Source organism: Pezoporus occidentalis, unplaced genomic scaffold (assembly GCF_034315485.1).
Source record: "Pezoporus occidentalis ecotype Australia unplaced genomic scaffold, CSIRO_AGI_Poc_V1 ctg63, whole genome shotgun sequence".
Classification (NCBI taxonomy): domain Eukaryota; kingdom Metazoa; phylum Chordata; class Aves; order Psittaciformes; family Psittacidae; genus Pezoporus; species Pezoporus occidentalis.
In genome coordinates, this window is record NW_026915977.1 from 6,248,336 (window position 1) to 6,262,065 (window position 13,730).

General features: G+C 45.4%; 1 protein-coding gene across 1 annotated transcript in view; it reads right to left on the reverse strand.

Annotated features, from left to right (window-relative positions):
* The window catches only part of CAPN6 (calpain 6), a 48,586-nt gene extending 36,617 nt beyond the window's left edge, over window positions 1-11,969 (reverse strand). Inside the window, exons 1-2 of the mRNA XM_062640178.1 lie at window positions 11,899-11,969; window positions 10,947-11,121 (exon numbers count right to left, since the gene is read on the reverse strand). Of these exons, the coding sequence (XP_062496162.1) occupies window positions 10,947-11,111 (165 nt within the window). The 5' untranslated portion in view covers window positions 11,112-11,121; window positions 11,899-11,969. The remainder of the gene's footprint in view (window positions 1-10,946; window positions 11,122-11,898) is intronic.
* Between the last annotated feature and the right edge of the window lie 1,761 nt (window positions 11,970-13,730).

A 13,730-nucleotide genomic window follows, 5' to 3' on the forward strand; every position in this document is an offset into this window, starting at 1 on the left:
AGTGCACAGTGAATCTGGCACCCACAGCCTGACATAAGGGCTTCATATTTATATGAGAAATTGGGTTGGTGTTGCAAGTGGAAATGCTACTGCAAGTGGATCAAGATTTCAGGGTGCTGGGGGTTTACACTGGTGAAATTTATAGTTGTATTTGCTTCACCTTTAAGATACTCTCTCTAGAAAAATGCAGTCAGGTAGAAAATATTTGCCATTAACAGGATTCTTGCAGGATCCAACGCACAGCAAAATTCCAGAGACAAGCCTGTTAATTATTACTTGCGTGTTTCAGTGACAGAGGTTATTTCAGAAAGATAACAGGCTAAATACTTCAGGATGATAACAGGCTAAATCTGCAGACAAAGTCAACACACATTTTCCAAACCCAAACCTCTGGCAATAACCTGCAATTAGAGTGGCTGCTGGAAGATGAGGCAGGACTCACAGCAGAGCATGTCACAGCCACTGTGAAAGGATCCGTGTTGTGCTGAACATGAACTAGCACAGCAGCCACAGCCTGGGCACTTCCACCCGGGATGTTCACCCATCCAGGCTACTCCCCTTTACTGTGATCAACAAATGGGCCTTCAAGAGCTTGAGGAAGGATATCTTCTGGCAGCTGCCTCTTCTACTCCGGCAATAAAGGCCCTTCCCTTTGCTCTACAGGAGCTGACTTGTAAGAGATCAGCTAACAAGAACAGATGAATAATAATGTTAAGCACAGGGGACAAAATCATATGCTCTTTGGTGCCTTCTTTGGAGTCTGCCTCTTTCCCCAGGCTGCTTTCCCATCTTGTGAGCCGTCAACCATGTTTTACATAGCTCATGTAACAAAAATGCTCCTGTTTTTCTCTTTTCCAGCCAGCTGGGAAAAAAACACCTCCCAGTTGTGAAATACACAAGCACACTCCCCCCAAAACCCCACCTTTGCCATTTCTCACCAAGTAAGAGCCATGGACTGCATCAAACATCTGCATGTAGCTCACAACCTTCATCTGCCAGGCTGTTGCTAAAGGGTATTGCTCTGGTGCAAGTATTTCCTTCTGCTCTTAACTCACCTTGGCTACCAGCTCCTTCTGCCCAATTTCTGAGGCAGCAGGACACAGCACATCCCAGATACAGAAGCAACAGCATCTTGATGCAAGTCATGAACACCCCCGAGCATCCTTCTATCTGCAAAGGATGACACTTACTTGGTCCCTTGCCTCCTTGCTTCTCAGGGAAGTACCCCTTTTCCCCCAAACTCAAAGCAAATCACCGTAAGAAGAGCTAGAAACACACACAGGCTCAGACCTGGTTATGGCGCAAGGCAATTACGCTGATCAAACCCCAACAATAGGTCCTGAAGCACAAAGACTAGACACAAAGGGCTGGAAAAGCCCAGCACAAGACTCCTCAGAACGCCTGGATCCTCAGCTACAGCACCACAAACAACAGCAATTTGGATGATTTGCCTGGGCAGTTTCCTTTATTTCTGCAAATGGTAGGAGGAGAAAAACACAGGAGCAGTCAGGGAAGGGAGAAACAAGTGAATCTGTGCTGCCTTGTAAAGGGACAACTCATTTTCTGTAGTGGAAACAAAAAACCCAAACCAAAGAACCTCAACACCACAAAACCTGAGGAGAAAATAATAATGGGAGAAAGAAAGAAACAAAACAAAGCCCACGATGTTTGCAGGGAGCTGCTCGGCCGGACACCATCAGAACATGCCGTTCCAAGTGCCTTAGGAGATGAGCAGGGGAAGTCCCTTTATAGCTGGAAAATGCTTCCTTGCTTCCAAGAAACAAAAAAGTCTAGAAATGTTTTATTTTCATTCGTGTATTTGGGGGAAGTTGCAACATCCAAGCAAAAACTAAAACAAATGCTTCAACTGAACAGTCCCTCCAAACCACCTGCCTTTCCCCCCCCCCCCCCCCCGAGGTGTTCGCTCTGTCTCAGCACTCCAGGGCAAAACCAAGTGGCACTTGCCCCTCCTGGCCATTACAACATTACATTTCCTTCTACAGGTGTAAATGATCCAAAGCAACTGACTCCATCAAACAAGACAAAGAAGAAAGCAGATTCCAAATCCAGCTGATCCAGAATTACAGCCATACGGTACAGATGAGACTTGTTTTGACCTGGAATTGGAAGACCTTGCCCTCCACTTTCAGGCAGCTGCCCCTAGCAGCCAGATTCTGTAGGGCTTTCATAAACCCTACTGCTCCAGTCTGCAAATCACCAGGATGCAAGAACAGTGACAGGCGAGATGTATGGAAAACTGCTAACTCCACTAAATGTACCCTCACTAAAACTATGAAGCTCTTCAGCAGAATTTTTAGCCTCTCCAACACAAAACCAAGGTTCAGAGGCCAGCACTAATTTTACCCTTAAAGAAACACACAGCATGATGGAGTCCTGCCTCCACCAGGATCTCAGTTCATTATTAACATCACATTCACACACCACCCCTCCACTCCAACTCCAAATTCAATTTAACAACCTGAAGACAATTCCACTTAATTGCAACTGCATCATCTTCTTGGGCTCCAACTGCCAATCCCTGCCATTTGAATGTGCTGTTGCCAGGGCAACGGGCATGCAGAGCATGCTTTTGTGTTGCCACATGCATCTTTGGGAGCTGTGCCAAGGCCTGAGCTCCCACAGCTGGGATGGGTTTAACGCCTTCCTCCCCAGAGCAGCCTGCCCATGCCACCAGCACGGGGCTACAGCAGCTAGCCCTTGGCAAGCAGCTCCTTCTCCTCTGCAGATCGACACCTGCATGAGCATGGCAGATGGCTGCAGCCAAGCTCAGTGGCATCAAACACAGAGGATGCTCTAACACTTTATCAAATCAAGCATTTAGCAGCGCTAGACTTCATTTGCAGGAGGTTATGAGGAACACAGCTCATCGTGTACATGGCTAATGAGGAAAGAACAGATCATTTACCATCATTTAGAAGTCATTTTCTTCTGGTGGTTTCCTGTCTACCTGTTATGTCTCCTCACCCACCCCCTCCATACTAACAGAAGGTTGCACCAGAACTAGAGGACTACATGTTCTCTCCACCTCCACAGTTTTAACCTAGAAAACACAATGAATGTGTACAGAAACCTTCCCATCAATCTCTCTGAATACCCTCCAGGGCAGACTGCTTCCCAGAGTTTAGTTCTTAATTGCTTTCCTATTCCTTTAAGGTGAAGGGTTTAAACTTAGGTCAGAGCTTACTTTGCCTGTGACTTTTATACCTCTCTTGAGTCTGCACGGCTTATGCTCTTCTGTAAAAATTAAGGTGCACTCCAACCCTTCCCTTGGCTAAACATACATGTGCACATATATAAAGAAACATCTGATGACCTTTTCCATAGCTGAGAACAAGCTGGAGCTCAAGATCATAAACTAAATCTGCTTTTAATGGTAAGTAAAACTATTCGTAACAATGTCAAACAGCTTCCCTGCTACTGCACTCATGTAATCACAGCTCACTGCAGCATACCAAAGTGCCTGCTAAAACGATAAACAATGTAATGCTGTAATCCTCTAGGAGCCCTGTGTTGTTGTACATTAGTGCAAAGCCAAGTCCTTAGTCCTTTTCTCCTACAAACATGTTCCAGAGAAGCACAACAAAGGTGTAGCTCTCCCAGCCTACAACCTGGAGCCACCTTCGTATTCCCACTAACGCTTCCACATGTTTGAGGCACATAAAAGGGTTTTTGAGCTCCCTTCCAAGCTCACCACCACACTTGGAAACACATTTCCTCACCTCTCAGATTCAGGCACATTCCATACGTGCCAGTATTTCAAGTGCAAACACAAATGCTGCAGCACACAGGGCTTTCCAACTTTGTGCTCACCTGCACTTCAACAGGAGTCAGCAACCACCAACACCACAGAAACATGGACAATCTGGGCACAGACAGGGAAACAAACCCCAAAACTTTGGCTATTTCAGGATGTGTCCAGCAGTTTTTGCAGAATAAGTCATATTTTCACAGGAGAACAATAATCAGATCCTGCAAACCTTGAGAGGTGGAAGGTGGGAGGTACTTCTATTCCGATTAAACACGAGCACTGGCACTGCCCATATTTTTAACTGGAAAGAAGAGGCTGAAGGGAGAAAAAAGCATGTTTAGATCTGGAAAACTCATCATTAGATCAAAAGCTATGCTCCAGAAGGGAGCTCTGTGTGTGTGAAATACAGCAAACCAGAGAAGTGTCACTATTCAGAAGGACTGTTGCAGTCAAACCAGTTTGTCATACAGAAGGCAGCAATGTAACCACACCATACTGCTAAGAGTTCACAACACAGCTTTGCCGTGCCAGTTTGTGGTATTCCCCTTTAATCTTCACTCTCCTCCAGCTCTGGATTGTCCCCAGGCCCCATCCGAGCAGATCTCCCAGGGTGCAATGAGCTGTCACTGTGCTCCATGCCCTGAAACTGTTCTTGCACTGCTCAAATGCAGAGGCAGTGCCAGGACACCTCCCTTTCCAGTGCCTCTCCTGCAGGCATTACTGACTTGAACACGCAGTCCCAAGCATAAGCAGATGTCTCTGGTGTTGTTCACAGTCAAACTGGAAAACAGGGTTAGACTGCAGCAATGCAGCTACAGAAGAGACAGAGGAATCAGATGAGGAAGCCACGCATGATCTCTGAGGGGCATTTAACCCGGGCATGCTTACACCCTGCAACCAAGGCTTTCATGACACTCATTCCACGGAATTTATGGGATACATTTAAACAGTCCAGAGGACTGCTTATTGTGCCCACAAATCCTGTCACTGGGAACATAGGTGGAATAAAGAACACTAATACAAAATACATACAGCTAACCCAGACTAAGTGCTCAGGCAGGCATGCCCCAAGCCCCCTCTGCCTTCCAGAGGGCAAAAAATCTTCTAAGACAGGTATCAAGGCAGGGTAGGTTTCCAAGGTCCAAATCAGCACCTGCAACTCTGAAGATGTTTCAGTTCCTGAGAGCTGAACCAATAGTTTTCCATCGGCTGGTAGCAAAAACAAGCTGCTGCCACCTTCAAGAAGCATGTGCAGGTACAGAAGTCAGAGCTCCCAAGTTCTCTGCCACCTCAATCCTTCACACTGCCCTGGATAAACCACCAACCTGCTCATCCCACACTCCCCACTTTGGGAACTGGGAAACACTTGTTTATTCCTACTGCTGTATCATTACAGAACACAGTGCCTTATTTCCTGGTCCTTTTCACTTGTGTGGTGATAACTGCCCCTGAAAGGGTTGAAAATGGTGAAGAGTAGAGAATCAGGCCCATGGCATGCAGTGTTTCTGGGAACACGGGGCAGGCAGGGGGCCATGAGTATGCAATTCTCCACTTTGTCATGTATCTGACCTTCGGCACCAGTGAATTAATAGGGATTTAATCAAACACAGCAGCAGTCCCTCCTGCGGGCTGGGACACCAGAGGGTTTTCCTGGAAAGCAGTTCAGCAGTTACTGTCACACAGCACCTTTCTGTGCTGTCTTACTGAGAAAGAACCAGCTCTGTCTTTCCACATAAGGGTACAATTACAGACCTGTCATAAAGAGAAGATGCAGTCGAAAGTAAAAACAGGGCTTAGAAACAGAGGGTCAAGCAGAGAAACCAGGAAAACACATAAGACTTACTGTGTAGGATCAGACTTATTATTTTCCTTTATGAAGAACTAAAGGACATCACTTACTGTAAGGCAAGCTTACCCACTCTTTCCCCACATGCATGACTTCCCTGGTTGGGGGATCACTGCCATTTGTTTAATGCTGACAAAGATGTCCTTGGGATTAGATACTTTTCACAAGGTCAGTGCTCAGTAGAAAAGTTTGAGTTAAACCTGAGGTTTAGTTAAAAATAAGACAGAAAACACCCTTTGAGCAGAGTGACTGCTCTTCCCGGGTATTTTCACTAGAGATGCTTGCTACTAAAGCCAATGCTGACCAGGACCACCACACAGAGGCACTGCTTGCCCTCGGTAAGGGGTTAACCAGTATAGGTGGCTGAGGACACTCCAGGGCCAGCAGAGATAGCAGGGGGTCAGAGGCCTCTCCTACCTCTTGGCAGGGGACAGCTGCCCCAGCCCCACTGCAGCCCATCAGAGGGGATGGAAGCTCCAGGTACACCACAGGAAAAGGGCAGGATGGGTTTTGACACCAATATCAGTGGGCAGAAAGAATGGCCACCGATGGGAGGGATTTGTTTCTTCTTTTTTTCTAACAAACCAGCAGGTTTTCCCAACAGGAATTTTCAGGTATTTTGTGTCTTACATTATTGCTTTTGATCTAATTCTAAAAAAGGAGAGTCCGCCAGCACTGCATTAGGTCCTAAAAGTGCTGCTTGAAAATGGCTGTGCAAAATCAGCCATTTATAAATCCTTGCTCAGACCCTTCTGTCCAAGGGCAATTCTGATCAGCCCCTGCATGACCTGCCTCACAGCAGGCAGAGACACTGTCCCTCTGTGATGGTGTGGAGCAAACAGAAGAGGGAAGGACGTACCTCAATTCTCATGCGACACAAAGGGGTCTAGTGCAGGTGCTGCAATAGGAAAGTGGGGATATGTTGACCCCACTGTTCTCTCAGTGGCAGCCTGAAACAGCACAGAGCAGTGGGAGCACCTCCCTTTGTGGTGTTGGGGGCAAAAGAGGGAATAAGGTGTACTTCATAAAGACGTGTTACAGCAAGGAAGCCTCCTGCACACTGAAGGGGTCTGGAAGACACTGTGCCTTTGAAATGGACATGCTCAGCTAAGGTACTATTTTAGAGGTGGATGGAGGAACTGAGGCATTAGCAGAGTCCCACAGTATGAAGCACCAGCAAAGAACTCATGTTGTTGGCATTAATCCCTGAATTCACCCTCTGAGCTAGCGGTTGGCAGAGAACAGGCACTTGTGCAGTATGATTCACCTCAGCCTAAAGCCAACACTTCAGGTATGTCAGTTCTGTCACACACTGAACACATCGATTCCTCTCCACTGCCTGTAACGGGAGCTGGTGGTGACTGTCCCACATCAGACATCCATTACAAGCATCCGACCTTTGGGCATGGTGACTCCTGCCCAAAGTGCTGATGAACTGCTGTGGGCACCCTGCACACAAAGAAACCAGGGCCCAGTACTGCTCACAAGCAGGGCTCAGCACTCCTATTTGTTGGATGATCCTCCTGTAACATGATTTTTCCTTGGAAAGTCATGCTATCCCAGGGAGACTGCACGGTAATTACACAGTACCTTTTGTGCTCTCCAGTTTCTTAATACTGGGGTGCCACAGAAGCAGCACTGCCCTGTCTTTGTTCTCTTTCCCAAAGCGACTTTAAAAGTACAAAACAAGCAATTAATGTCAGACGTTAATGACCTATCTCTGCGAGTCTGACTGGAATGAGCAAACAGAACACATTTAACATTGCAGGTGCAGCTCCAAGGACAAAAACAAAGTGGAAGAAACCCTTTACCCCTCCTCCTCTTTTCTTTCTCTCACTTATACTCCTTTTTCCATTAGAGCAGAATAAAACCCTTCTGACAATACAGATACTCTCCTAAGCATTTTCTCTGTCTGGCCACCAGCAGCCAATTAGGGTAACTGAACAAAGAACGAGCATATTTGAGAGCTGAAACTGAAATACTGGCTTTCACCTCTTCTCAGAATAGCTTTAAATTCACAGATCCAAATGTACTTGTTTGGACACTGGCAACAGCAGCAACACCCCACAGCAATGTGTGCTCTGGGCAGCACTCCCCAGCTGCTCACACAGCTACACAGGCTTCCTAAAGCAAAAAGCTGCTTGCTTGGACTATTACACACAAGTAGAAGCATCCAGACAGGCTATCCACTGCCTATGTGGATGGTGGGAAGACAGGAAACAGTATCACCATTTAGTTCCTTCACGTTCAAGATCCTGTATGAACATCTGGGAGTAACTGGGAGAGGCACAGCTGTAGTTTCTGGGCGAGCTGATGAGGCAAGATGACTAAGTGACCTGCTCAGGGTCTGCCTCAGTAGATGACAGCTCTGGGCTTTGCCTTATGCTCACATTGCAAGGCCATTTCCCTCTCCAAAAGAAGGAAATGCTCTGGAAAGCCCATCACTCCAAAAGGACAATTAAGCATTCAGCCAGTCAACTTAGAGTGCTAGATAGCCCCATATGGCAGAGAGGAGGCAACGCCTGAACAAACATTGGGAAGCAGACCCTCACCTCTGCTCTGCTGCACAGATACAGGCCCCTCTCCCTCAAGATGTTCCATCAGGCTCACTATGAGAACTTGGGCAGCTTCCCCCTCCTTGGAGCAAGGCAGGCAAGCAAGGAAGGCAGAGCTTTACAACAGCATACAATCACTGAATGACTGAGTCTGGAAGGGACCTTTGCAGGTCTCTAGTCCAATGCCCCTGCATCATCATCCAGATCCTTAATGAAGATGTGGAACAAGATTGGATTCAGTATTGACCTCTGAGTACAGTGTTAGTTACTGGCCTTCAACTAGACTTCATGCAACTGATCACCACCTTGAACGAACACACAAAAGAATGGCCTAAAATGGCATCCTTGTCTAGACTCCAGCTCTTGCTTCACATCTGAGGAAGCACAAAGGCTTTCTCTGACCTGGCTGTGACTGGCTGTGTATTTTCCCTTCTAGGAGGGGATGAAAAACTCCAACAGGAAAGCACTACAGAAATAAAAATAAACCCAAAGACTTTGGAATGCCTCTGGTTTGTTTTCCAAATTCATTCTCCTTATTCTTCAATCTCATGTCTTACTTGGAAAACTGAGAAGCAGGAAAGCAACTCTTGCTCTGCACACTAAGATTTCAGTATTGAAGCTGCTGTGAGGAATGAACACCACCACGAAAACAGGAAAAAGAGGAGCAATTAAAAATAACAACCCAGTCTCATGCCATCCTGGCAAATACAGCACAGCCCTGGTCAGCCTGCTCTGTTATCCCCTGTCACAGAGGGCAGGGAACAGCACCAGCTGCATATGAAGATCACACTGTCACTGACATCATGTTTTCTAAGACACACAAGTTTGTGCTTCCAGAAGGTGAACACCAGTCCCAGAAGTAGGCATGGGTGAAATAAAGGACAGATTCATCACGCTTAAGGGTAAAAACACTGTGTGCATTTGACTAGAGGCTTCCACTGTCCTTTTCATTACACTTGTCAGAGCACAGGAGCAGATGACACTTTCTGATGGAAAGCCACGCTGTCAAATTTGGGAAGGATTTTGTATTATTATGAATTATTAGCTCATGGCCATGAACTACTTTAAAAATACAAGATATGTGAAGCATAAAACCTCAGAGCAAACCGATTAACAGACCCAAATATTAACAATTTGAAATGTCTAGCGCATTAGTCACAGTTAGAGCAAACTGCACATTTGTTTTCCTGGTAAGATGCTAGTAAAAGCGGCAAATACACCTAAGCATTATTGGTTGTGTGCAGACAATAGCTGTTCATTTTGAAGATGAAATCACTGGCATGGAATCAAGACGTTGTACAAGTCAAAGGCAAAATCCATAGAAACTTCAGCACAGCCACGCAGAGACCTGACACAGTATCAATAAAGGAAAACTCGCCCTCTGGGTAAAACTTGCTGCTAAGACTTTACCAGAACCTCTCTGAAACACAGCCAAGGAAGAAGGTATCATGATAAAGTTCACTGCAAAACAAAGTTTTGCTCAAGCACCTCTTGGGAACTCACTTTCTCTGCATCAGCTACACACCTCTGTAGATGAGTCCTCTCTTACACTGCAGATGTCATTTAGAGCTCTTCGACACTTACGTGGCTGGGCTTTGTGGTTCCAGTACAGTTAATACAAAAGGTAACCTGGCAGCCAACTATACACACATGGTTTCCTCTTATTTTTGGCACTGTGTAGAGAGCAAACTAACTGATTCTAGGAGCACAATTTAGCTCCCTGTGGAGCAGAAATGAACCCATTTGCTTTGACCAGAAAGTGTGTATCTGCTTATAATGAGGGCTTTGAATTCATTGCATTGGTGGCAGTTAGAAATATCTAAGCAGTTTTTAGTGTAACAAGACCACTCCACCAATGATGGCTTGGGGTTTGCTACCTCAGATAGACCCCTTGCTGTGGCTCTTCTCTTTCCTACTCTCTCCTCCAAGAAAAGTTACAAATCATTTGTTTTTACATATAAATGATCTGAAATTGGAGAAATTCCCCTTGCTGCTGTGAGATTTCCTTTCCCCATACATTTTAATGAGGCACATGTTAACTCTGAAAACAACAGAGAGCTCTGATAACGAACCCTAAGCCAACATTATTATTAGAGCTGTTTCCAGCATTCCAGGCAGGAAGATGCTACCTATTCAGTTAGCAAAATTTTATTTTCTATGGTGTTTTCTGCAAGGATTGTATCTAACTTTAAGAACAACTTGGTGGGGCACTAGAGTGGGTACCTAAAGCTCAGATGTTACATGGCAATTACTGTGTGTACACACCAGGCCCTCAGAAGTGACAGGTATTGAAGAGAAACTTCAATTAAGAACCTCAGCACCTTGCTGAAATGCTGCTGTCACCACAGCAACCTAGACAGGTCCATATCCACAGACTGGCCCAGGAAATGAAGACTTCAGTCACAGAATACATTCCTGTATTGACCTATCTATTACCTGTATTCTTAATTAATTACTGGTATTCTCAATTAGAGGGCTGATTTAAACACCACTAAGGCTGGAATCACCTCCCACTGCTGCTTGTTATTAGAAAGCCATCAAGAGTAAAATGCATGACTATGCTGCACAGAATGCTTTTCGTCTTTTTACAGTAAGGCATGAGTTTGATTTTGGACAGCAGTGTGAAACAGAGGGGCTGCTCTCTGAATCATGCTGACAGGAAATGAATGGAAAACAGGAGGGAGAACATACCTGCATAACTGTGTTTTAGCACAGAGAAGACAGTAGGAGTGAAACAACACAAAGAGCACCTCCTCGCAAGGAGAGCATCAGTTACCTTTGGGCGCTTCCATTCAACTTTCCGTCGTGATGCTGACTGGTAGAAAAGGGACTCATCTGAGGCTGGGAACTTGGGATCTTCGAAGAGTCGTCTCTGCTGGATACACTGACTTTTCAGCTCATGGTACTTCTGATCTCTGAAGAGTTGCACTGATGAAGACATATCTTTCTGTCTAGATAAGATGAATATTGGCTTGTATAAATCAGGAAGGCTCTTTAAAGTCCAGAGATATCGCTCATTAGTCTTTAACAACAGAGCATATAACTTGCTCTAAAACAAGATTAATTAGTGATTTCTGATTAAAAAGAAACCATTGTTAAATAGTAGACTAGAAAACCATAAAACCCAAGATCATCTGTATTAGGTTGGTATTTTTAGCTGAACAGAACTTTTATCAGGCAAGATATTAGAGAGTCCAGACCAGGCACAAACCCATCATTTTGCTTTGTCTAATTGACTGCAGAGCTAACAGAGTGGGGCTCTCAGCCTGCACCATGTGCAAAGGGCTGGACCATCTTTCAGGCCTACATTCTTCTTCTGACTACTTAAGCTCTAACTACTTCAACTCCTCTGCCTAAATAAAACCAAAACCAGATTTCCACAGTTCTCCATCTTAATTTAAATGACAATTATTTGGCTGGTGTTATTGTCTTTGAATTTGAAGTTATATTTCAGGGAACTGAACTCCCAGAAGCAGCAAATATTAAAAAACAAACTCACAACAAAAATAAAACCCAAACAGCTTACTCGCAGGCCCTTATTCCCAGAATTGTAACTATGTTAACGTGGCAAGTGTTTGGTCATAGCCACACAGCTCAAATAAATTACTTAAAGACATTCTGCAGATCAGAAATCAACTGCAGAAATCATTCAGCATAGTTTGAAGTCTGGGGGATGGTAAGGGATGCTACTTATAATTCAAGGGAGAAAATGGACTATCTGAACTTACTCTGTCTGGAACACTCCTGTGTGTCAATTCCTTTCCTCTTCCTTTCCCACCACAGGTTAGAGATGTATCTCTTTTCCTGGAGTTATCTGCAGCAATAGAAGACAAACACAGTTTGTCCTGATGTCAGATCAACAGAATTAAACAAAATGCATGCAATGGAGCATAGCATCCCATTATCCTAGCAGTCTACTTGCTGTGTGCTGTTGCAGTGATCTCAGCTCATGCTCCTTGAGCCACTTGCAGCATGAACTGGATGAGATTTCATAAATTTGCAGAAAACTAAACCAAGCTGGGCACAAGCCTTTCCAGGCAGGTGAGCACAGCAGGAAAAATACAGAAGAATAATGAGGAACACTGGAAAATGTCACATTTATCATGGTCTTTTTTTCTTTGAGTGAAAGCTACTATGGCCAAAATATCCTAAGGATGGCTTGAACATCACCCCTCTCTTCTCTCACCCCTTTCCACTCCTGCCCCAAGATAAATCAGATGGTCCTTCAAGGATGACAAATGTTGCTGTCATGCCTTTATTCATGACAATGAGGAGAGTGTTCAAGAATGCTCTTCCACCTCGTTGCCATTCTTGCACCTATTCCAAAGCCTCCTAAACCACACACAGAGTAACCTACATGTAAGTGATTTCTACCAGCAGAATTTTACAGGGCAAAGAGATAGGACTAAAAAAAACAGTTTATTCTTGATATTTCAACCAGCCAAATCTTCAAATGCCAGTCCATTTTCCATCCTTTCTCAGGGGAAGAAATCCAGCAGTAAATGTTGATTTTAGCAATTCCCTTTTTCTTAAGGGCATTTTCTCGTAAATTATCTCCCCCTCAAAAAGGCAGTCACAAGGCATCTCACTTGGCAAATGCCTTGCAAGACAAGGCAAATAGACCTGCTTTCCCCAAAAACCAGTTCTTCAGATTCAAGTGCAGAGCAACTTCCCAATTATACAGAGATAGCACAGGGACAAAGAAAGTACGTCTGGCTAATTTGGGTGGGCTCTAGATTATTTCATGGTAACTGGCATTCCTGCTTATGAACAATTCCCCCTTTGACAACTAACATTCTAAACTGAGCCTATTTTCAAGATATACAAGGTTTTCAGCTGTCACTGCCTAATTCATGGTCTTCAGTGATCTCATTTCCCCACCCTTTCCCCCCTTCTATCTGATGGATTGGAACATGAGTCTTTCCAGGATTAAAACCCCATTGCACAACAGCCAGTCTTGAAGCAATGCACAGAATGTGGTCATAAAGCACAGCACGTGAAATGAAGCTGCTCCCTGCCTCACCCTGAGCTCCACGGGGCAGTGCTCACCAATGGGAATGCTGGCAAGGAGGAGGCTTCCCCTGCCAGGCTGTTAGCCTGCTCTTCTCCAGGCTTCCTGGGCCATCCTAAGTGTGTGTCTTGGAAAGAGCCTCTGGTCCCAGGGCTGCCCAGCCTGGCTGCTCGCTGTTTTGCATCCACCCAGGAAACACCGAGCTCTGGAGCTGCAGTCCCACCGTCACCTGGTGAACCAGCAGGAACACAAACCCACCCTTCTGAAACACAACAGAAGTCTCTTTTTTGTGTTGAGAAGTCCACAGGAAAGAATGGAAATGCAGTTTCTATACAACAGCTTCCTGGTCTGAGCACTGAGGATGGAGGACCACAGCTGAGCCCCTCCTCTCCTGGGGTGTTCACCTAACCTGGCTGAGACAGGCAGCGGGCACCAGGCTCCACTCCAAGGTTCAGTTTTGAAGCAGCTCCCAGTTTTTGACCCTCAGCTGAACGTCAAAACCAAGAACCATGCTGCCTCCTCCTTTCTCGGGTTCACATCTGCTCTGTA